Source organism: Triticum aestivum, chromosome 5D, assembly GCF_018294505.1.
Source record: "Triticum aestivum cultivar Chinese Spring chromosome 5D, IWGSC CS RefSeq v2.1, whole genome shotgun sequence".
Lineage (NCBI taxonomy): Eukaryota > Viridiplantae > Streptophyta > Magnoliopsida > Poales > Poaceae > Triticum > Triticum aestivum.
The window spans coordinates 373,605,087-373,629,668 of NC_057808.1; the positions used below are offsets into that span (position 1 = coordinate 373,605,087).

Consider the following 24,582-nt stretch of genomic DNA (forward strand, 5'->3'; position numbering starts at 1 on the left):
CACTGTGCCATCGCATCAACTTGGCATGCTCTTTGTTTCTGAACAGACGTTTCAACCGTGGTATTATAGGAGCATACCACATCACCTTCGCAGGAACCCTCTTCCTGGGGGGCTCGCCGTCAACATCACCAGGGTCATCTCGTCTGATCTTATACCGCAATGCACCGCATACCGGGCATGCGTTCAGATCCTTGTACGCACCGCGGTAGAGGATGCAGTCATTAGGGCATGCATGTATCTTCTGCACCTCCAATCCTAGAGGGCATACGACCTTCTTTGCTGCGTATGTACTGTCGGGCAATTCGTTATCCTTTGGAAGCTTCTTCTTCAATATTTCAATAGCTTCTCAAATCCTTTGTCAGGCACAGCATTCTCTGCCTTCCACTGCAGCAATTCCAGTACGGTACCGAGCTTTGTGTTGCCATCTTCGCAATTGGGGTACAACCCTTTTTTGTGATCCTCTAACATGCGATCGAACTTCAGCTTCTCCTTTTGACTTTCGCATTGCGTCCTTGCATCGACTATGACCCGGCGGAGATCATCATCATCGGGCACTGGTTCCTCTTGATCTTCAGCAGCTTCCCCCCTTGCAGCATCATTGGGCACATCGTCTGGTTCCTCTTGATCTTCAGCAGCTTCCCCCGTTGCAGCATCACCGTATTCAGGGGGCACATAGTTGTCATCGTCCTCTTCTTCTTCGCCGTCTTCCATCATAACCCCTATTTCTGCGTGCCTCGTCCAAACATTATAGTGTGGCATGAAACCCTTGTAAAGCAGGTGGGTGTGAAGGATTTTCCGGTCAGAGTAAGACTTCGTATTCCCACATATAGGGCATGGACAACACATAAAACCATTCTGCTTGTTTGCCTCAGCCACTTCGAGAAAATCATGCACGCCCTTAATGTACTCGGAGGTGTGTCTGTCACCGTACATCCATTGCCGGTTCATCTGCGTGCATTATATATAATTAAGTGTGTCAAAAACCATTACAGAACATCATGAATAGATAATTAAGTGACCAAATTAATAGAAGTTCATCATCACATTAGAACCAAAGTACATACATAGTTCTCATCTAACAACATATATATAGCTCTCCAGAGCATCTAATTAATTAAACCATACATTGAAACTATGTAAAACATTTCAATGCGAAAACAAATGCGATCATAATCGCAACCAAGGTAACAATTGATCCAACGGCATAATGATACCAAGCCTCGGTATGAATGGCATATTTTCTAATCTTTCTAATCTTCAAGCGCATTGCATCCATCTTGATCTTGTGATCATCGACGACATCCGCAACATGCAACTCCAATATCATCTTCTCCTCCTCAATTTTTTTATTTTTTCCTTCAAGTAATTGTTTTCTTCTTCAACTAAATTTAACCTCTCGACAATAGGGTCGGTTAGAATTTCCGGTTCAACCACCTCCTAGATAAATAAAATCTATGTCACGTTGGTCGGTATATTTGTCATAAACAATAAATGAACCAAATAGTTATAAAAAGATAATATATACCACATCCGAATCATAGACAGGACGAGGGCCGACGGGGGCGGATACCAAAACCATCGCACTATGTAATAAGAAGGAATAATAAAAGTAACAAAATTAGACAAGTAACTATCTAAAGTAAGAATTTTTTCCTTTCAGAAAGAAGATAAGAACAAGAGGCTCACCACGGTGGTGCTGGCGACGAGATCGGCGCGGGCGATCGACGGCGGTGAAGACGGGGACGGGACGGGACGAACCGCTAAACCTAGACAAATCTCGGGGAAAATGGAGCTCGGAGGTCGAGTTTCGAGAGGACAAAGATTAACTAGTGTGGCTCAGACATTTCATCGAACACCTCATGTGCATAGGAGGTGAGCTAGAGCACCCAAATGCCCTCCCCTCGCCGGCCAGAAAAAACAGAGCACTGTGGAGTGCTCTACTGTGGCGATGGGGTATATATAGGGAACTCTTTGGTCCCGGTTCGTGGCACCAACCGGGACTAAAGGCCTTTGGTCCCCATTGGTGCCACGAACCGGGACCAATGCCCCCTTTAGTCCCGGTTGGTGGCACCAACTGGGACCAAAGGCCTTGTGCTGCCCCGCGTCAAAAGTTTAGTCCCACCTCGCTAGTTGAGAGAGCTCGAGAGTGGTTTATAAGCGCTGCTGCGCCCACCCTCTCGAACTCCTCTCAACTGCAGGTTTTCGGGCCTAACTGTTCTCTTTGCCTATGGGGCCTACTGGGCCTTCTGCGGGCCTAAATCCTGGCCCATGGATGGGTTTCTAGTCGTATTCAGGCCGTTGTGGCCCAGTAGGTGGCATACTTTTTTTCCTCTGTTTTTTTTTCTCTTTTGCTTTATTTGTTTTGTTTTGTTTCTACTTACAACAAAAAACTTATTTATTTTATTTCTAATTACTTATGTATTTTACTTTAATTATTTTTTATTTATTTATTTTACTGCTGCTATTTTTACTTAATTTATTAAGGTTTATTTATTGTAGTTACTATAGTTTATTTTATTAAGGTTTATTTAGTTTTATTTATTTTATTAAGGTTTATTTATTTTATAAATATAAAAAATGAACATAGATGCGCTTATAGAGAAAATTAAACCTAAATTCATAGTAAATTTCTATGAAATTTACTGTGAATTTAGGTCAAATTCCCTGTATAAGGGCATCTATTTTCACTTTAAGAGAAGCTCAACAAGGCATAGAGGGACGGGCTTATAAACTAGTGTGAGCGCCCTTCGGTTGGCGAGGTGGGACTAAACACTGGTCGCAACTAGGACCAGCCCTTTAGTCCCGGTTTGTGGTAGGAACTGGGACTAAAGGGTGGTGGGCCAGGAGCGTGGCCCATTGGTCCCGGTTTGTCCCACCAACCGGGACCAACGGGTCCGGACGAACCGGGACCAATGCCCCCATGAGGCCCGGCAGGCCCCTGGCCGCACGAACCGGGACCAATGCTCACATTAGTCCCGGTTCGTGACTGAACCGGGACTAATGTGAATATTGCCCTGTGACCAAAGGCCAGTTTTCTACTAGTGTAGGCCACAACCAACTGCCCCGGGGCCACGGAGGGGAGATGCCACGAACGAGGAAAGCACAGGCGGCCCAGCAGGCCCAGCCCGTTCCATCCCAGGAACAGAAAGGCCCACCAAGGCCCGCGTCCCCACGTCATCCACCAACCAAGCAGGATCTAGGGTTTGCCCGACGCCCACCACCCCACCCACCGGCGCGGCAGCCGCCGCCGGCAGCGGCCACGACCGGAGAGGCGAAGGCGGAGCGGTGACAGCAGACGGAGAGCCCAGGGCCAGCGTCAGTCACCGCAACGACAGAGGGAGAAGAGCCAAGGATGCCACGAGCAGGAGACGAGGGCGGACACTTACCAGATTTGCGTCGGCGACGGCCGACGCGCTGCCACCCCGAAGAGCCAATCGGCGACGCCACCGGCCTGCCCCGACCCCCCGGAGCAAACTTCCGGACCCGGGCCGGCGCCCGAACGGCCGGCACCGCCGACACCACGACGGACGGGGCATCATCCTCCAAATCAGAGGACAGCACATCCTCATCCCCTGGAGCCTAGAAACGGGACCCAGAGAACACCGACGACGCCCCCGGGCGGCCCGCCGTGGTCGGAGAGCCAGGGAAATCCACCAACAAGCTAGGAGACGAGGTGGCCGGTGGAGGGGATAGGGGGGAGGCGGGACCAAGGGAGGAAGAGGGCGGGGAGCGGGGAGGAGATGGGAGGGGGAGAGAACCCATCCAGAGAGGAAAAGGACAATGTTTTTACCACGGCTGTTGATGTAATAGGCCGATGACTCATGAGCGACGATGAGTTGTCAGGTGCCTGGCTGTCACTCCTCCGGATTGCGCTCAGCCACCAGCTGGGTGGGCTTTCTCAACCAAAATTTTGGGACGCGAAGAACAAGCTCCGCGGGCGGGTGATTGAACATCGAGTATGGATCAAACTGAAGGTGGAGGAGCTGCAGCAGCGCCCCTAGTTCCTGGCGATGTTGTGCCGGGAGACTCTGGTTGGTCTGTGTTCGTTTCGAACAAGGCGCTGCAACAGAGAGAGGCACAGGAGATGAAGCAATTGGAGGATGGGATGCAGCAGCTGACATCCAACCAAATAATGGGATGCATGCACCAGTTTCTGTGGATCAATAATAATGGTTACAATCCAACCAAAAACCTGTGTTCTTGTTGGAATTCATGTATCTTTTGGACTAAGATGCTTAGATTTCGGGACTCGGGCGTGGCGTCGTGAACTCATGTTGTTGTAGTCTCAGATCCCTTGTGTTGTGAACCGATGGATGTGCAAGACCCCTATGTGGTATATGACACCCTGCTATATATGGTGGCTGTTAAGACTTGTATATGAGACATGGTGATGAAACTAGCTGCATGCATGCATTCATAGCTCGGCATGTTTGTATTACATGGTTTGCATTCAGTTTCGTAGTTGCAGCATGTTTATTGAAGCTGCTCAATGTACAGTGTCACACTCGGATGGAAACCTGCATCTCCAAGATTCATCTCCAGCTGCTGATGCCCGTAGGTTTTCCTTGGGTAGCTCCTTACAAGTTGATACCGTCCTATGCCAGGCATGCCCAAGGAGTTAACATACTTGTAGATTTCCCTTATTGTGTCCGTGTGACGGAAGCTCTGCTGCCTTCTCTCGCCATTGGGAAATCTTATCATTATCTGCACAAAAATTGGCAAAATAAAAGCTCTGACAGTATGTGACGTAAATAAAAGCAGTGTTGAACAGACCTTTATGCATAATTGGAACACTTTCTATGTAGGCAAAAAAATTGAATCTGAAACTTCCCTGCTCATGAGTTTTGAACTTTTGATACTATCTTTTTGTCGCTATCTATCGCGGGTTGTACCGCAGATTTCTGTTAGTTTTCTTACCTTGGTATTTGCTTCTGTTCTGTGTGAAGGCGCAGTTTCCTTATGCGTGGGTGCTCTGATCTGGGTTGTCCTGGTAGTTTCTCCACCTGCCTGGCCAGGATATTTTGTGCTTGGCTTTGCCTTTGCCTTTGGCTTCACAGCTCCCTCCTGAAAACTCTTTGCCAATCTTTCTTTTTCCTGCACTGACACAGCTAAATGAGACATCCGAGTCTGAGGAACAGGACATGTACATTGTACAGCACTACAGAAGGAAAATTGCTCTTGGACCTGATCCTTCCGAAGTGACTCGAGGTAAGCTGCGTCCTGCTCTTGTCGCAGCCGTAGAGCCGATCTCCTCCTCTCTTCCTCCTCAGCCCTAGAGGCTCTGAACGCCGCAGCTTGCTCATCAGCCAACGAGGCTCGAAAAGCAACACGTTGCTCATCGATGGTTCTCTGCAACATCTCCACGAGCTCCGACGGCGTAACCGGCCCTTCTACCTGCGAGGAGACAAGATATGTTGTAGTTCTCGATAAAAAGATGAGAAATTCAATTGTACTATTGACTTGTACCCCCTCTGTAACCTAATATAAGACTTGTTACATCACTACTTAGTTTAGAGAGAGAGTACTTAATTCTCATACGATGGGACGCTAAGCTCCATCTGTTTCTTGATACTGTGAACTCCAATACTATCGGCTTCGTACCCGTTGTAGGACTGTGATGCTTTCGCTGGAGACCGGGGCGACGACGGCGCAGAAGGGGAAGCTACCAGGCTGCAGCGACGCGGCCATGCCCGACCCTTCTCCTCTGCCGGTGACCGCGCCCCAGGACACGAAGTTGGCGTCGAGGAACTCCACCACCACGTCCGAGCAGAGCGTGCCCCGGCAGAAGGGCTCGGTGTACGGGTGGCCCGGGTCGTGGAGGTACACGAACACATGCTTGCCCTCTCGCCGGGCGATCGCCAGGACCTCGCTGAGCCGGCACCCGTAGAAGAACGGGTGGTGGCCGCCGTACTGCTGCTCGAACGCGCTGAAGAAGAACAGCTCCTCCGGCACGAAGGGCGGAGGAGAAGCTGGAAGAGGAGGCCCCTGCGGCGGCGGCTGGTGGTGCTGGACCTGGATGCCCCCGGGGCGGCTCCTCGGAGCCCGGCGGGCTATCGACCTCGACAGCCCTTCGACGATGCTGGACGGGAACCTCGCGAGGTTCCTGGCGAAGCCGCTGCGGTAGTTCCGTGAGCTCCCGCCTGCGCCATCCCTCGCCGAGCTTGAAGACATGCTACAGCGATGACTCCTCTGTGGCTACGGATTGCTCAGGAACCTGAAGTGAGGCGCTTGCTGAGCGTCTCCACTGTGTGCATTTTGCTCTTGCCAATTAAAGCGGCTGCGTGCACTCCGGATTAAGAAAATGATATATGCTTTGCTTTGTTAAAGAAGGGAAATAAAGGGAGCGCATTGGGTTTGCTTTCTGCTTTGTCTTATGCACTTTGAAGCAAACGACATCGGATTCTTCACTGGTGTGTCGATGCTTTAGAGCACCAGTGAGGAATTTGAGAAGTGTACGACAAGCTAGCTGCAATGCCTCCTTGCAACAGCCCAAGAAACATGTGTAAGCCGAGATTCATCATCAAGATCCATAGGTGTTTGGATTTTAAGTTTAAAAAAATCTCAAAAAAATATATGGGATCTTAAGTTACTACAAGGCCAGGGCGGGGTTTGGATTCAAATCTTTAGGAATAAACACGTTTGTGATGGTAGAGCGGAAATGTTGCCTTATACTCGGAAATCCCAATTCTCCAAGAATATTGGCAAGGTGCAACATTTGCTACATCTTGGCACGTGCTTTGAGGTCCACGACGACCACATGACTGCCTTTTAGCTCAACGTATGGATTGGGAACGATCCTCTCGCTACTAGGATCCCTCGCCTTTTTGCCATTGCCAAAAGTTGCTCGCGCCTGGGTTGGTGGAGATGGGCCCCCTGTTTCAAGAGAAAATATCACATGAAAACCAAGTTTCAAAGAAAACTTCATGAAAATCATGTTTGAAAGTTTCAAAAAATTCTGAAAAATAATTCAGGATGTTAAGAGGGTGATGTTCTATGCTAAGTTCAAACACATTACCATTTACGAGCTATGAAAAGAAGAAATTCAGTGATGAATAGTGACGTTTACTCTTCGGCATTATTCAATATTTATTTTGTTTTTTCCTCCCTCATAAATGGTAATTTGTTTGAACTCATGAATTTCATGTACTAATAGAACATCACACTCTTAAGATCCCTTTTTTTTTGAGATTTTTTGAAACTTCAAAACGTTGATTCCATGTGGTTTCCACCGAAACTTGATCTGCATGTGATATTCTTTCCCGTTTTAAACGCTCATTGGGTTCGTTAGACCTGGCCGAACGGGACGGGTTGGTCGGCGTGCTGGTAGGGAGGCGCATCTTCAACGGACATGATTTCGCCAGCAGGCGCCTAGAGTTGTTGGGCCATTTCTCTATGGGATCATTAATTCATTATACAAAGAAATCTTCAAGAATTTTGGAGTATGTGACACTATAGTTATTTGGAAAGCGCGTATTCCGGCTAAAATCAAGATTTTCCTTTGGCGGATCACTCAAGACCGTGCCCCTAGCAGGGATCAGATCCTCAAACAGCATAGGACGGACGATGGCAAATTTGTGTTGTGCGGACAGGATGAGACCTGTGACCACATCTTGATTCAGTGTGTAGTGGCACAATTTGTGTGGAGTGTTGTTCGTGAAGCAATCGAGGCATCGTGGAAACCGTCCAGCTTTGTGGAGTTTCACTCTCTTCCCAAAAAGGCTTTCGCCGCTTTATATATAAAGCATCGACCAACAACAACCCGGTACAAACGCATGCCATCACAACACACGCACACATTCAAGGCAAGATACATAAGTGCTGCGCGCAGCAACACCACCCCAAGCACTACAAGAGCAGCCGGGTCCTCGACCATGAACACGCCACCGTGAAGAGATGAAGCCGCATATGACGAACCGTGGGCTTCAAGGCGGTGCCTTCAGGAAGGATACGACACCGGAGCGCCGCCACCGCCCGACCCGAGAGTCAGAGTTTCGCCTAGAGCAACACGATGGGCAATGATGGCCGCGACGACGCCTTCAAGAAGGGGACGAGCTTCGCCGCCGCCGGTCCGTCCGAAGATAGAGCAGGTTTTCACCCCGGCCAATACTCACCGCCACCGAACGCCACACCCCGGCGACCATGCCGCCCACACGACCATGGTCACTGGGCAGCACCAAGGCACGGGCTTTGCCCATGAGCACTGCGACACCACCACCAGGGCCGCCGCCCCGGCATCCAAGACCTCGACGCCACCTCACTAGTTACCCAGCGCCACGCCACCTATAGAGACGGGTGGACAGGCCCCGCCTTTCGCACCCCTGAGCTGCCCCCAACTGGCCGCCATCGGCCCGTCCTGCTGCCGGGCGCGAGACGGGCGCGGTCCTGCTGCCGGGCGCGAGACGAGCACGGTCCAGCTGCCGGGCGTGAGACGGGCGATGGACCACGGCTGGGAAAAGCCCGGTCCTTCGACGGAAGTGGTGCGCGGGCGACGGGGAGAGGAATCGAAGGCCGCCGCACGCCTCCTATAGACGAACCGACGCCGAAACATGTCAGCCGCCGCCACAGCCGACTTGCCAAGCTACCGTAGATCCCTCCACGGCCAGAGCAGCCGCCACACCAGACCACTGCCCATCCCGCGCTGCCCGCCGGACTCCAGCCGTTGAATCCGCCGGGCACGCAGCCACCAGATCAGCCAGCGCACCGGCCGCGCTACCTGCGCCGCCGCACGCACCACCACACACCTGTGCCACCACCTCCCCCAGCCAGGACGGCCAAGGCAGAGGCGGCCGCGCCGCCCACGGCCCGCGTCGCCCGGAGGGCCAGATCCGGCCGAGCCGCCACCGCATCCCGCCCCCAAGCACGCCCGTCACGCTGCCGCCACGCCGCCGCCACTGCACCGGCGCGCCGCCGCGCTACCGCGCCCGCCGTCAAGCGGTGCACCACGACCCGCCAGCCCCGGCTCGCCCCGAGATCGACGCGTGAGGGGACAGGGACTCCCCACCGCCGCCAGCGACGACCAGGCTTCGCCTAGCCGCGCCCTCTGGCGCAGCGAGGGGAGAGGGGAAGAAGGAGGGGGGACCGGTGGCGGCTAGGGTTTCCTCCCGGTCGCGCGCGGGGTGACTCAGGAGGGGGACGAGGGGGGGAGGGGGCTCAACTCTCCATCCACATCAAATTCTTGATCTTGCTCTCGTTTCACTGTCTTGTGACGGGAACTCGGGGCAGCAATTGCAAATTAGCCTACAATGTGTTCACTGTTCTTGCTTGGTCCTTATGGACAGATAGGAACGAAGGCTCCTGGAGGGGATTGCATTGAATGAAGTCATGTACGACGCGCCGGGTCTCCAAGGCGGCGCCTTCAAGAAGGGAGCGACACCGGAGCGCCGCCACCGCCTAATCCAAGGATCAAGGTTTCTCTCGAAGCAACATGGAGGAAGAAGAGTAACCACAACGTCGCCTTCAAGAAGGAAACGACACCCACACAGGCACCGCTATCGTCGGCCTGGCAGAGCCAGGCCAGGTTTACCCCCGACAAGCACTTCTCCTCCGAGACGTAGTACAACAGGCCACATATGCCCGCTGCGCCAACACCACCAACCATAGCACTCTGGCCACCACGTCGCCCGCACGACCATGGCACCCAGGCAACACCCGAGCCGCGAGCTCCGTCCCCGAGCACTGCTGCTCCCACCACCAAGGCCATCCGCCCCTTTATCCATAGCTCCACCGCCATCCTCGCCCCATGCTTACAACCAAGATGACAAAAGGGTAGGGAAGGGACCTCCTTCCCCACCCCTGCACAGCCCCCAAGTCCATACCCACCCCCGAGTCGGCTAGATTTGGCGACCATCGCCCCGCCATGCCCCTCCCGGGCAAATGCGAGCTCCCCGGTAGCACACCGCCACCAAATGGGAGGCAGGGACGATGCCATGGCACCCTTGCCAACGGATCATCCCTCAACAGCGGGCAAAGCTGGGAAAAGTCCAGCCCTTTGGGCATCCTGCATACACATAGCTTGAGGACGGAGCGGACCTGCTCTCGGACTGGTGCCTCCACCGGAAGACCATGCCATCCACCGCCGCTACACATGCCGGAAGCAGCAGTTGCTGCACCACCCGCGGCAAAGACGGCCACGAAGGCAGCAACATGCTCGCAGCGCCCAGATCTGGGCCGCCAGCCCCGCCCCGCGCCTGGGCCCCTCGGCATCGCCAGCCCTTGCCAGCCGCCCACCAAGGACAACCACCACACCCCGCCGCCAAAGCCCGCAGATCGGGAGCTCCCATCGCCGGGTCGCCACCATGCCATGGAGGCCGGGAGAACCGGGCGGGGGCTGCCCAGGGAACCGCCCCGCTGTCGCCGTCATTGGAGCCCACCGGGCTTCGCCGGCGGCGGCGCGACGAGAAGGGGGATGGGGGAAAGCCGCGTGGGAGTCGCCCCCCAGTGTCGCCAAAGAGGAGGGCATATTTGAGTTCAATGAATTACTCAAATATGCCCTCCTCTCTGGCGACACGGGGGCGACTGGACCTCGGAAAGGCAAAAATAAAGAGAAAAGGGTGATTGACTTATAGATGGGAACAAAAGCTTCACAAAATCATTTTGAAATGATGAAATAACTTATTAAGAACCTTAGCTATCTAGACCATGCAAAATGTTGCTAAATTAAACTGAAACAACCTTACCGCAGTGGGTGTTATGGAGAAGTATGGTAGAGATTAAATTAGCAATGGCATGTTGCAAGTGTCCGAGTATTACATGAGTACCGTCTTGTGTCCATATATAGACAATATCGTTCCATCTATACAATAAAAATGAATATGAACCTTGACGTTGGCTAGCGCATGGGATCTTATAGGCCTTGGATGCAATTAGTGAAACTGAAAAAACAACAACAGCACTTGACTGCAAAGTTACTTGTATGTACGCTTAAAAGCTTCGCTTGATCGATCAAGATGCCGAAGTTTCGTTTGCCCGACCGCTATGTTCCTAAATGTGCAGAGCAAATTATTTTTTGAATCAAGGAATTAAAGTAGAAAGAAGAATATCATGCTGTTTGTGGCACTTGCAAGGTCTGCCATGCTACGGTGGCATCCTGAGAAATAATCTTCAGAGATACCCATTACTAACACACTCACGCACATAATGGCCCTTGGCTGATTGATTTGGCTGGCTGCAAACACAAGCACACAGAACACAAAAATTCAGTTGATGGTCACACGTATGCATCGTACTCATATCAATTCTTTAGAGAGTTTTTGCAGTACATCATACTACCGCTGGGACCGAGTAGTACTGAATTATCTCAGCCGTTGATAAGATGGGTAGTTTGGTATTTTATTTGTTTCGTAATATGTAAAATCCCTTGCCTAAGACCACCCTCGTCAGGCCTCATCGTTGCCGTCGTCGCTCATCTGCTGCGCCTAGCCAACAATCAATCACACTTCGGAGCTCATGGCATCCGTTCGCCCTATTGGCGTTGACGAAGTAGCTGCCATCGTTCTGGACACCTGGCGTCGTTGTGGCCGCCGGCAACGGCGACGGCGCCGCAGCGCCGACGTTCCGCTTGGTCCGCGACACCGCTGATGCTTCTCGTCATGGGCAATGTGTGAGCTTTGCCGGGGTATGCTGTACGTCGAGCTTTCCGCCTAGGCATGTAGTTCTTCGCTGCCTGTATGGGCAACTTAGCATCACTACTGGGACGCGCGTCGCTTGTGACAACGGGATCATCTGACGTGTTCCGGCGAAATTAGATCGGGGTGCCTTTGATCGTACTGGCCTCGTACATGGTGATTTCCTCGGGGCCTAAAATACTGTCCGGCAAGGGTCGATCCACTATGTACAGTCGTGAACAGGAGAAGAAAACACACGGGCCGGCTTCAGCAAGTAGAGTTTTGTATTTGTTTTGTGTGTCTTCCAATTTTGCCCCTTGAACAAAAAATACTTCTGATTGTGTCTGGTAGTATTGGTCGATCTAGACCATTGAATGGCCGGAAATGAACGGCTCACATTATTTAGAAGTACTGTAAAAGATCTCATTCTTTACTGTATTCCAATTGAGGTGCAGTTCGTGGCACCTACTCGCCCTGTCCGCTCGCCAGTCGCGGTGAGATTGCCTGCTCGCCACTGGTGCCGACCGCTCGAGGTCGCCACCGCCCGCTCACCACTGGCAGTCTCCGCTCGCCACCGCCCGTTCGCTGGTCGCCGGTCGCTCCTCCCGCTCACTGCCCAATGTTGTTGGTTAGAATGCAGGCCTGCAGGTAATCCATGGACAGGTTGTAGTTCTGCTTGGGATCAGTCTTTGGTAGGAGTCAATCCATCTAGCACACAAAAAATATCCACTCTCAGATAGAAAAGTTATATATCGAAGATTCAATAATTGGAACACTGCAATTTTATTTATATGGACATATACGAAAAGACAATTTAGGCATGGAAGAGAAAAACAGCACCTCCAATCATTAACATTGCATTATTCCGACGTAGATTTGGCACTGACTCCTCTAGATGAACAGCGATTCCAATGTCCCTGTTACAGAAATAGCAAGTCCAATGTCAACGGCAATATACAATAGTAATAAGCATCAGAAATCTCGAGGTCCATGGCAATTAGAGTCCTTCTCAAGAACTTTTCCTGCTTCGATAACCACATATGAGCTGACCATATAAGCGTGAACAGTGAATGCATTATTGGTGTATGTAGAGCAGTACATAGCACGTTCTCTTGCATCTCTCAAACTTAAATGGTCACATCTCGATCTCTCAAATAGAGCACTACATTCCACACCAATTAATCAGTGATTGCATCACAACACGTGGATTATCTTGATCAACTCTAACAGGATCAAGTCAGCATTGGAATCAGCAGGAGGACCGTGGATCAGCAATCTGAGAAAGCAAATAGTCGTGACAAAAATAATCAAGATGCTGTAATCACTTGACAAGTTTGCAATAACACGTACCTGTGTGTTCACAAGACTATTGGCTTAGCTTCTCGTTTCTTAACTTGTAGAAGCTCGAGCTCGTAGGGTTACGTGAAGTCTTCTCGCCCAGCATTGCGAAGTTGACAACACTATAATGGCTGTAAGATTAAGCATTAGTTAGTTATGAAATCTATGATTTGTTCCTCATGAAAATGGTGTACATATAGATATCCATTAAAAATGGTCCTGCTATCGTTATTGTCACATATCTTCATTTCAGGTTTTTAGATGATAACAATATAACCGAAGGAATACCATAGGAGATTGAGAATCTTTCAAGTCTGACAAATTTTAAACTTGAAAATAATCAATTCAGTGGCTCATTATCCGATTCGCTTGGCCGCCTTTCAGAACTACAAAATATATAAGTCAGACTATGACTTGTGTTATCTCTTAGTATTACGGTACACTAACAAACATAAGGGTGTGGTAACTTCAATAGGGATCTGAGCCAAAATCTTCTAAGTGGAAATATTCTAATCTCTTTGTCAAATATTACATTTTTGAATTCCATGTAAGTTTTCCTTTCCATGCTGATATAAGCAGAAAACTGTTTGAATGTTATTGTTGTCATTGCAAGCCTTATATTCATTTTAATAAGCGAATAAGATCATTTGAACTCAATTATGTGATGATCTATGTTTTGTGTTTTGTAACAATCTAGCATAGAACAATCTTAGTGGTGAAATACATGAACAACTACATGCGTCCCTATAAAAGTATGGCCTACCTGAACTTTAATAATCCCTCCCATCCGAATTAGTCGACACAACCTCTATACAATGTCCATATTACACTTTATAAGGAATTTTATGCACTCCTTCAATTAACATAATGAGTGTAATCATGTGGTTCTAGATATACCGTCAACCACTTAAATTGTGGTTCACACTTAATGTCATGCAAAGGAAACATCAACAATACAAGTAATCCAGAAACCTACATGACAATCTATACGGAACCCAACATTTGGATTGAAAAACACCTGCTTGCATTTTATATTTAACATTTTATTAACAGGTGCATCAAGAAAATCCACCATAAAGGTGGTTTCTCGAAAGCATTGGTGGAGCAATAGTTCTCCTTGTTGCTATGTGTGTTCTAATCTTGCGAAGAGTGCCTTGCTGGAGTGATTTGTTTTTTGATGTTCCAGGTTAGTTAGAATTAGGGGTAAAAAAATTGTTCATGCATGTTTACCGTATTGAAATTTTCACCACGAAATAATTTCCCATCTATTGTAGTGGAATTCCACAAGAGAGGCTTTTTTTCCAACTAAGGACAAGATAAACATGTAAATTAAATTTTAGATGAGCATGCTCTAAGCCAGATCTTGGGTTGGCACAATAATTCCCGTTGCATCATCTCATGATTGCAACAAAAAATTTGAGTTAAAAAAAATCTTGGAAAGGGCTCTTTCACTAAGGTTTACAGAGGAGTTCTTCCAGGCCGAGACAATAAAGCGATTGCCGTCAAACGATTGGCTAAAGTAGAGAATCATGGACATGATATGGCTGTCAAATGAGAAGGTTAAGTTATAAGTGTGGCTGTCCACAGGAACTTACTAAAATTGATTGAATATTGCATGGCACCAAGGGATCACTTCTTGGTTTATCCTTTCATGGAGAATTTGAGACTTTCTTCTAGTTTGGATGGTAATATCACATTGCCAGTGGATTTTCCTATGTATATTTCTATGCACATATCTCGTTGATGGCTTTTGCTCAGTTGAACTATTAAGTTCTGATAGTCTTTGGCAGACACAATATTGTCTAACTTCTATGAATGATGAATTATAAATCTCTGACACCACCAAAAGTAAAGATAATTGAATTATCTTTTACTAGTATGAGACACAAAATAATAACAACAAAGTCATTCTAGGATAATATTATGCCATATTAGTCTACTTTGAACTATTGTCGAGGAAACTGATGAAAACACATAAATATGCAGGTTTAATGTGAGCTTCTCTATCCTATTTTTATGCCATATTAGCTCAGATTGTGACGGGAAAGGGTTTAGAATTCCATGTTAATGTGAGGTTCTCTATCCTATTTTTATTTACAAGTACTTGTGTAAACATGAGAAAATGATATTAATTTAGCTTGTGAAATCCAAGTAGTAGAAGCAATTTCATGCTGAGTTTTTCCACACAGGCTAGTTATATAATATTACAGTTCATCAATTATTACAGATGTAGTTCGAGCAAATTTTTCCAAGAAAACAATGTATTAAATACTTTACGATCTGACCAAAACGACAAAACAAGAGCCAAAAGTAAGAAAGAATTAATTTACACGATTTAGCTTGCACAATTTTAATTGATTTCAGTACGATAATAATTATTAATTTGAATGATAAATCTGAAAAACTAAATCCATTTTTTTAAGTATTTTGTACGAACATACAAATTTGAAAATAAGCCGTCAAAAGTCTGTATTGGAGATCATGACAGTCTAGCAAACTATGTGTATTCACCAATGTATAGAGTAAAAATAGAACATATCTAACAATTTATCTTATGAGCAAAAACTAAGAATTTATTATCTAGGACGCGTGTGACAAAATTTTAACTATGAACATATCATTTTAAAAGAGTTTTCTTTAGCCTCTACAAATTTCAAAATATCTCACTCATTTTTCTAGGGGACCTTTTCCACAAAGAGAACACTACTTCACATGTTCTCTAAGGCGCCTAAGTAGATAATACTATTATTCTAACAAATAAAGTGCTAGAACTCGAGGATGACACAGCCTGCGTCCCCGGTCTCAGGTTGTATGGTGCTCGATCGGAGATCGTGTGGCGTCCCGAAGTTAGGGATTGATAACAACAACAAGCAGACTGTGACTCAGATTACTTTGGGTTTAATTCATTACTTGATATTCGAAATAACAATCTCTATGATTATATAACCACAGTTTACAATGACTTGAAAGGTAAGAAACTCTTAAAAGCACTCCTAGACTTGGACTCTTAACATTCTTAGATAAAAGTCGGAGTGACCTTATACGGGACTAAACCACTATCATAACAAAGCCCAAAACTCTCCACATAAAGAAACTTCTGACGTGCTAATCCCTAATCTCATGTGTCCATGTCGACATTTTTTTTCAGTTTTATCAGACAAATTAATAATATTATTCTACTGAAATCAATTAAAATTGTGCAAACTAAATCATGTGAATCTTCTTTCTTACTTTTGGCTCCTGGTTTGTCGTTTTAGTCAGATCACAAAGTATTTAATACATTGTTTTCTTTGAAAACTTCAAGTCGAACTACATCTGTAATAACTGATGAACGTTAATATTATATAGCTAGCCCCTGCAAAAACTCGCATAAAATTGCTTCTACTACTCCGATTTCATGAGCTAAATTAATATCATTTTTTTGTTTTCACAAGTACTTGTAAATAAAAATAGGATAGAGAATCTTACATTAGCATGGAAGCCTGGACCCTTTCCCGTCACAATCTCTAACACCAAGCCAACATATCCATATATGTCAGTTTTCGTTGATGTCTCTCATGTACTCTGGAGCCATGTAGCTCAATGTTCCCTAGATCTCTATCATCATTATTTCCTTCCCTTGGATTGGCAGTCCAAAGTCTCCTAGCACAACTTCAAAATTTCCATCGAGCAGGACATTGACAACCTTGATATCACCATGGATAATCAGGGAGTTACAGTTATCATGAAGGTATTCCAAACCAAGGGCAGTGCCAAGAGCAATTTTCATTCTTCTTTCCAATCCAATGTTGGTTCATTTAGTTTTATACCCGCATATTTATGTGATTTCATCAGTTTTCTCGACGATAGTTCGAAGCAAACTATAATGATATAATATTATCCAAGAATGACTTTCTTGTTATTATTTGTGTCTCATACAAGTAGAGATAATTCAATTATCTTTACTTTTGACGGTGTCAGAGATCTATATTTCATCATTCACAGAAATAAGACATTGTGTCTGCCAAAGACTAATAGAACTGAATAGTTCAACTGAGCAAAGCCATCAATAAGATATGTGCATAGAAAAATATATAAGAAAAAAATCTACTGGTAATGTGATATTAGTTTCTAAACCAAGCAGCGCTCCCTTGTGCCATGCAATACCCTATCAATTTTAGTAAGTTCCTATGGATAGCCACACTTATAACTTCAGCTTCTTATTTCAAAGCCCTATCATGTCTATAATTTTCTACTTTAACCATTCGTTTGATGGCAATCGCCTTATTGTCTCGGCCTGGAAGAACTCCTTTGTAAACCTCAGTTAAAGAGCCCTTGCCAAGAAAATTTTCTTTACTCAAATTTCTTGCTGCAATCATGAAATGATGCAACGATAATTATTATGCCGGCCCAAGATCTAGGCTGAGACAATGCTCATGTTGAATTTAATTTACATGTTTATCATGTCCTTAGTTGATAAAAAAACCTTTCTTTGTAGAATTCCACTATAATAGATGGAAAATTATTTTCATGGTGAAAATTTCAATATGGTAAACATGCATTAACAAAAATATCCCTTAATCCTAACTAACCTGGAACATAAAAAATAAATCACATCGGCAAGGCATTCTTCGCAAGATTAGAACACACATAGCAACAACAACTATTGCTCCACCAATGCATCCAAGAACCACTTTTATGGTGGATTTTCTTGATCCACCTGTTAATAAATGTTAAGTATGAAATGCAAGCACGTGTTTTTAATTCCGAATGTCCATATGGATTGTCATGTAGGTTTCTGGATTACTTGTATTGTTAATGTTTCCTCTGCATGACATTAAGTGTGAACCACAATTTAAGTGGTTGACGGTTCAGCTAGAACCACATGATTACACTCATTATGTTAATTGAAGGAGCGCATAAAATTGCTTATACAAATATAAGCTACTCCATTCGATCTGAATTATTTGACGCAACCTCTATACAATGTAATATGGACATTGTATAGAGGCTGTGTCAACTAATTCGGATTAGAGGGATTATTAAAGTTCAGGCAGGCCATACTTGTATAGGGACGCATGTAGTTGTTCAGGTATTTCACCACTAAGATTGTTGTACGACAGATTGTTGCAGAACACAAAACGTAGATCATTAGATAATTGAATTCATATGGTGTTATTTGCTTATTAAAATAAATACAAGGATTGCAATGACAACAATAACATTCAGTCATTTTTCTTCTTGTATCAGCATGGAATTCAATGATGGAATATATTTGACAAAGAGATTGGAATATTTCCACTTAGAGGATTTTGGCTCAGAACCCTATTGAAGTTACCACACCCTTATGTTTATTAATTAACCATAATACTAAGAGATAACACAAGTCATGGTCTGACATACAAATTTTGCAGTTTCAAAATGCGCCCAAGAAAATCGGATATTGAGCCATTGAATTGATTATTTTCAAGTTTAAGACTTGTCAGACTTAAAAGATTCCCAACCTCCTGTGGTATTCCTCCAGTTGTATTATTATCATCTAAAAACCTGAACCGGAGATATATGACAACAACGATAGTAAACCATTTTTAACGGATATCTATCAATACACCATTTTTATGAGGAAAAAATCATATATTTCATAAGTAATTGATGCTTGATCTTACAGTCATTGTAGTGTTGTCAACTTCGCAATGTTGGGCGACAAGATTCCACTTAACCCTGACGAGCTCAAGCTTCTACAAATTCAGAAATGAGAAGCCAAGCCAATAGTCTTGTGAACACATGTACATGCTATTACAAACATAGTAATAGATGATAAGAAAACACCCTTGTGACCAAAAAAATTTATGAAACTAGAGACTATAATTACGGGCATGATGTTTTGGCACCGATAACAAATGCTCCTTATATTTGTACCATTATGTTTGGACTGGGAATGCATGCCATACACAATTTCGTTGAGGATACACACACATGAACACCAATATAACCGACGTACTATAGGGAGATTTAATGCAGGGAGGCCCTGCCGTGGGATGTTGAATATCATGGACGAGTAACGTCTGCAGTACGTTTTTAAGGCAAACGTTACCCATGGTTAATGGTTTGCTGGAAGCAAATGTTTCAGGGTACAGGCCGTTGAGGGTGTGTCCCATAAGGGCACTCCCAATGTATTTGGGTCTTAACGCTTTAGACTTCCCATAGTTGGGAGTATCATATGAAGCATCATGCATGCACACTAGGCAATTTAGATGAGGTGTCATAAAATTAAATGAAGAAAGAAATGATTCGGTATCGTGATATGATACCATAGTATAATAAATGGCGTGTTAATATGTGTCGTACAAAACAGTAAATGAGGTTATCTATGATACTATGCACACTACGCACAACCTTATGGGTAGTAGAATTATTTTAGAGACAAACACCACAATGCATTATATCTTAGATATTGTATCTAAATGATATTGCATTTAATTAATTCAGGGGTTATATTTATATCTCAATCTTGTGGCCTAATTCGGAAGAGAAGGTAAGGAGTGAAAAATACGGAGATATGTCACACAAAAGTATATTACACCGCATAGGAAAACCATCCAAGAGCCATATCTCCACTAACATACAACTCCCCTCTCTCTCTTTTCTTTAAATACAGTGCCACCTTGGCATTTTGCCTATGATACCATCCTACTATAAGAGCCAAGCATTAGGAGTGCCCTTGATGATTCCGGCTTCTTAGACCGTGGTGGTAGAAAAGGTGAGTTGAGAATCCAAGAGAAAGAGCAGGATTCGTTGACTGGAAGATGAAAATGCATGTCTGAGGAGCGTTGGGTCTTAGGGACCAGAGGATGACAAATGCACCAGAGATTTTTTAAAAATATTTTTCAGTTGGATTTTTGAAAGTTAATTAACTAATAAATTAGTGCAAATTACACGCTTCACATCAACCTAGAAGGGATTCATCACGCATGATTATTGGATATGAGTATGACCAACAGGGACAACCTTTTTAATTTTGTTATCAAAAAACAAAACAAGCACGAGCCCTTTCCGAGAAAAAAAATACAGGCACAAACTCTATCAGCAAAAAGACAAAAAACTAAAAAACACAAACTAGGCGTACAAGGCTCACTAGATTTTGTTGACAAACTAGGCAAAGTATGATTGAAATTTGAACATGAACATAAAAGTGGAAAAGCTGATACTAAGAGATAGTAAGCAAAGGCCCCCTCCCGCTCCCGTCCGCTCCCTCCCGCTAGGGTTCCGCCGCCGCCGGCTTGCGCGCCCCGGCCCTCCCCGCCCCCCCCCCCCCCCTCTTCCCCCTCCCCATCCCGTTCCCGCCCCTGCGCCGCCTCCCCGGGAGGTGGCCGGGGCGGCGCGCCCCTCCTCTTCCCTCGGCCGCCACCCCCGTGAGCTCTCCCCCGCCGCCGCCGGCGGGTGCCCCGGCGCTGGCCCGGGTGCTGCCGGCGGCGGCGGGCCCTTCTGTACCCGCGCGTTCGTCTCCCTCCCGGGACTGGTGACGGCGGCGGTGATGCTCGGCTGGGCGGCGGCCCGACGACCCGGCAGCGGTCGCCGGCGGTAGGCGCGGTGGCGGTGCTGCCCTTGGCAGCAGGGCGGCGTGGTGGCGTGCGGTGGCCGGCGGCGCGTCCCCGGCCCAGATCTGGGCCCTCCCGGCCCCCATCTGGGTCCTAGCGGGCCGGTCCCTGGCATGGCTTCGTCGTCGTCTGTGTGGTGAGGAGGAGGAGCGGCTCAGATGGGGGGCGGCGATGTCGATGGCGTGCCTGCTGCAGCGCGATGGCGGGAGCTTTCCGGGAGTGGAGTTCCCGGCCGGGCCTGTGGGCACACGGGCCTGGTAGGCTCCTGCTAGTGTGTCCGGTCGGCTACCGTCGTTGACGGTGGAGGTTGTGCCCTCCCGCGTGTTGACGGTGCTGCGGCCCCTAGTCCCGGCTCCTATCCCTTGTTGTGCAGACCTCACCTCGTGGTGCCGTGGTGAGACGGCGTGGAGGCTTCTTGACCATGGTGGCGCAAGATGGTGGTCGGTTTGGTGGTAGGCTCTGAAGCACCCGAGGTGAAGATTGGGATCGGGGGAAACCCCTGTCGGCCTGTCCGACACCGACGCGGCGACGCTGGTGGGTGCCGCCGGACCTTCCTGGAGGGCGTCGGGGGCGACCCTTCCTCTCGCCTCGTCGTGTACCGGGGGAAACCCTTGGCAGCAACGTCGTCTTCTTCGCGGTCCTTCTTGGAGGTGCTGATTGGTACCGGTGCTTCAGAGCCTTGGAGCTTGGTGGGAGATCTTCGGTGGGCGCAGTGGTCGTGAAGCTTCTTCGTTTCCGTCGATACGCCGTTGTCAGCATTCTTTTCTCTTGTTGTTTCTCTTTCGTTTCTCTTAGGTGTGATTGTGCTGCTTCCGCTCCAGCACCTATCCTTGGATGTATCGGTTGGTTGCTTTGGAATACAAAGCGGAGGGAAACCCTTTTTCTCAAAGTGGAAAAGCTCAGACCAGTTGAAACGAACAGCTTTGTTTGGCCAAAACATATACTACGTCTGTCAATCAGCTATTGATGTTGTCACCTCGCCGAGCAACTAAATTAACTGTCACGTTGCCGCAACAAGGGAGAAGCAGAAATTCCATGGCGATTATGGGGTGCCGAATACAAGGTTTGAGCTGTGTGGGCCTATAAGGTAGGGGATGGATACTGGCTATAGGTACAGAACGTTATGTCTAGTGCCTACCGTCAGCACATATGTGGAAAATGCATTCAATTTGAGTGCCAAACATGGGCCCTGCGGTGTCTCACAAAAGCAATATGAAATTTCGTATACGGACGGAATACAAGAGCTAGTGCTAATCTCAACAAGAGTGATCGGTACAGATTTCTGGAGCATATGAGCCTGAGAGCGAAAACGAAAATTTCAGTAAGGGATGTGCAATTTCTCAACAAAAAAAAGATGAGGAATGTGCAGTCCAAATGAAATCAAGGAAAAGTTGGTATCAAACACAAAGGATATACTTTACTCAAAATGTGCGAGATTCTTTACTCTGTTCAAAGGATAGAATGTAAACATACTGTAACTGCCTTTGGCAGGGACTGGTTTAGTGGAGTTACGCAAGAGATGATTAGGTTAGGCTTCACTTACATTTCGACCACGTTGCCGTCAGGATCACACATGACAGTAGCAATAGTACTACATGCAGTATCTATATAGCGATTCCAGTCTTCTAGGACACCACGACTGTCATTAAGCACCATCTTCACCTCAAACAGAGCCTGGACTGGAGAAAGGCAGGTTTTATTAGTAAATAAAAGGTAAATACTCAATCAAAGAGAACTATTAAGTTTGGTGAATAGTTCTGGTTAAGATCTATTGCATGTTTAATATGGATGTACCGTAACTGACACAGAGCTTGCAAAACGATATTACTACAATCGTAAAACATATAGCATGAAAAGGTCAGGCCAGGCAATAAACTGATTAATAACCATAAAGAAACTGATTAAGATGTTTATTCTTTGCCCTCAGGATAACCTAGGGAAGCTCATGCTTAAGCTTGTTCTACCACTCAGAAGCTCAAAATAAGTGTCTGCATTTTTAAAGACTATCCCATTGCGTGAAGTGAATGTGCACCAGGGCACTACAATGAAAATGCCGTGATTTCACACCCAAAAAACAGGATATGCGTTCGTCTTTTCTTATGGTTGTTTTCTCGACATTGCTAATTCACAGAATTGACAACGACAAGTGCGGGGATCCAAAATCCAGTTAAGTGTTTTTATTTTCGAAAGAGACTATTCTGCAGCCCCTTGAAAAGAAAAATCTATTCTACATCAAATTTTTTTCGTCACTACTAATGTGTGACATCTTTGGTCAAAATTCTCAATCTGAATATGCAATTCACTTGTCCAGTTACTTTATGTGCTGAAGGTAAAAATCCCAGTGTAAAGGTCTTACCCTGTTGATCAAACATCTGATATGCAACAGACTGTAAGAACCCCAGGAAGACTAATCCATAAGCTAGCTTCATTGTTTCCAAAAGCTGATATCAGCTTTTTCTGGATTGAAGAACGAAGAATCGCTGCTGATTATAATCTTAACTCTGTTTGCTTCACAGAACAGAGGAATGTGTCAGTGCCAGTCTGCCAAATACCTGCATTATTATGGATCAAAATAAAGGGCATACGAAACACAGCAGATAATAAAATCAACTGAGAACAGTACTCCCTCCCTTCAACTATATAGTGCATATTTTGTTTTTTCAAAGTCAAATGTTTCTATGTTTGACCAAGTTTTTAGCGTATTTATATCTAAAGTACTGAATAAATAAAATATAAAGTACACTTCATAATGAGTTTAATGATACTAATTTGTATTGTCGATGTCGATAAATTTTTCTTGGCTTTTAGAAAACAAAATATGCACTGTATTTTTAGAATGGAGGGATTATGATAAATACTACAAACCGGAAAGCAAGTAAATCAGAGGAGATGGCCAGTGGCTTGAATTTATTTTATAATATGGCTACTACGTGCCAACTAGTTATTTTTTTGGGGAATTTACAATAAGTAACTAGAATTGTATATAAAATCGCGACATGGGAGAGGTCAAAACCCGGATCAAAAAGGAAAGGAAGTTCAAAGCCCAACCACCATGTCTCACCCACTACTAATGCTGCCTTTCTTCCTTCTCCAAACCTAGTGGAGCCATAGAGACCAAGAACGACCGTAAAAAAATGTCAAAAACAGGCGATAAAAATCTGTCTCCCCCCGCATCCATCCACAAAAATCTTATGTCTCTGAAGTATTGGGAGCTTACATGCGTGGAGGATGTCCTGCTGCTCAACCTCGGATCTATTTGAAGTGAAGATGATGCTTAATGACAGTCGTGGTATCCTAGAAGAGCCAGGCGACTGTCTACGCTGGCCATTAAGCATCGTCTTCACCTAGGACACCACGACTGTCATTAAGCATCGCCTTCACCTCAAGCCCAGAATGGATCCGGTAGCCAGGCGACTATCTCTACGCTGCGATGTGGTACCCTTGCTTGATGTCTACGCTGCAGCTAGTTTCTGAAGTTGGGTTCCTTTTGATTCAGGTTACCAGTTCTTCATGGACGAGGATGCGGATCGAGTGGCAGAGCCAGCCTCGATGTGGTGCTCACAATCGCCGGTTCGCGCCCCGTTGGCGCTGCTGTTGGATTCTCGCCGGTCGCGCTGGCCGGCGAACCTAGGGGATTTATCTGTTGTTGCCGTGTGGAGAGGAGTGAGCGGCATGGGTGGGTGGGATGTGTTCTCTATTCTTGCACACTAGGTGCTCCTTTTATACTAGTCTCTCCCGTCCGAGAGGGGCACCTCCAGCAGTCAGTATGGCTTCTGGTGCGACTCTATTGCATTTTGCTGCAACTCCAGCAGTCGATCTAGAGTAATTAAGGTACGGTCACCTTTATATCACTCGTATTGAACTCAATGTTGTCGCTGTAGGCAGTCAAATTTGTCAGTTGGCTGTCTAGCCGGACTAATTTATCGCACTTGTACTGCCTAGTATCATTCGTCATTTTTGTTCATGTTATAAGTCGCAAAGCAGCTCTCCGCCTTTCTAGAGATTTCAATACGGACTACATACAGATATATATAGACATATTAAGAATGTAGATCCACTCACTT

The 24,582-nt window shown here is 46.3% G+C and overlaps 2 protein-coding genes across 31 annotated transcripts; both read right to left on the reverse strand.

Moving 5' to 3' along the window:
- Window positions 1-4,388: 4,388 nt before the first annotated feature.
- On the reverse strand, window positions 4,389-6,323 carry LOC123124989 (plant UBX domain-containing protein 10). Its single transcript, XM_044545535.1, has 4 exons — window positions 5,602-6,323; window positions 5,185-5,394; window positions 4,918-5,094; window positions 4,389-4,704 (listed from the first exon to the last, which is right to left on the reverse strand). Exons 1-4 carry the CDS (start codon window positions 6,169-6,171, stop codon window positions 4,474-4,476), a joined length of 1,188 nt encoding a protein of 395 aa, XP_044401470.1. The 5' UTR covers window positions 6,172-6,323; the 3' UTR covers window positions 4,389-4,473.
- Window positions 6,324-11,869: 5,546 nt separating this feature from the next.
- LOC123121873 (uncharacterized) lies at window positions 11,870-24,235 on the reverse strand. 30 transcript variants are annotated; one of them, XR_006459920.1, is made up of 7 exons: window positions 22,875-24,233; window positions 22,062-22,197; window positions 16,410-18,658; window positions 12,954-13,072; window positions 12,703-12,879; window positions 12,444-12,520; window positions 11,870-12,311 (listed from the first exon to the last, which is right to left on the reverse strand). XR_006459920.1 is itself a non-coding variant. In XM_044541968.1 (6 exons), exons 3-6 carry the CDS (start codon window positions 22,945-22,947, stop codon window positions 12,034-12,036), a joined length of 498 nt encoding a protein of 165 aa, XP_044397903.1. In that variant the 5' UTR covers window positions 22,948-23,026; window positions 23,580-23,614; window positions 23,736-24,218; the 3' UTR covers window positions 11,870-12,033. The 30 variants fall into 30 exon arrangements, 6 of the variants coding, with proteins under 6 accessions (XP_044397903.1, XP_044397900.1, XP_044397899.1 ...); XR_006459921.1 differs by lacking the exon at window positions 12,703-12,879 and having other exon boundaries at window positions 18,587-18,713; window positions 22,875-24,235; XR_006459914.1 differs by lacking the exon at window positions 12,703-12,879.
- Window positions 24,236-24,582: the final 347 nt, after the last annotated feature.

Excerpts from the sequence above, each read along its gene's own strand:
- LOC123124989 (XM_044545535.1), bottom strand. The coding sequence starts at position 6,171 with ATGTCTTCAAGCTCGGCGAGGGATGGCGCAGGCGGGAGCTCACGGAAC. Across the intron at positions 5,395-5,601 it reads GCATCACAGTCCTACAACGG|GTAGAAGGGCCGGTTACGCC; the intron begins GTACGAAGCCGA and ends GTCTCCTCGCAG. Across the intron at positions 4,705-4,917 it reads GAACAGAAGCAAATACCAAG|ATAATGATAAGATTTCCCAA; the intron begins GTAAGAAAACTA and ends ATTTTTGTGCAG.
- LOC123121873 (XM_044541965.1), bottom strand. The coding sequence starts at position 22,947 with ATGAAGCTAGCTTATGGATTAGTCTTCCTGGGGTTCTTACAGTCTGTT. Across the intron at positions 22,198-22,874 it reads TCAGATGTTTGATCAACAGG|TCCAGGCTCTGTTTGAGGTG; the intron begins GTAAGACCTTTA and ends GCCTTTCTCCAG. Across the intron at positions 12,246-12,443 it reads TGCAATGTTAATGATTGGAG|GCCTGCATTCTAACCAACAA; the intron begins GTGCTGTTTTTC and ends GATTACCTGCAG.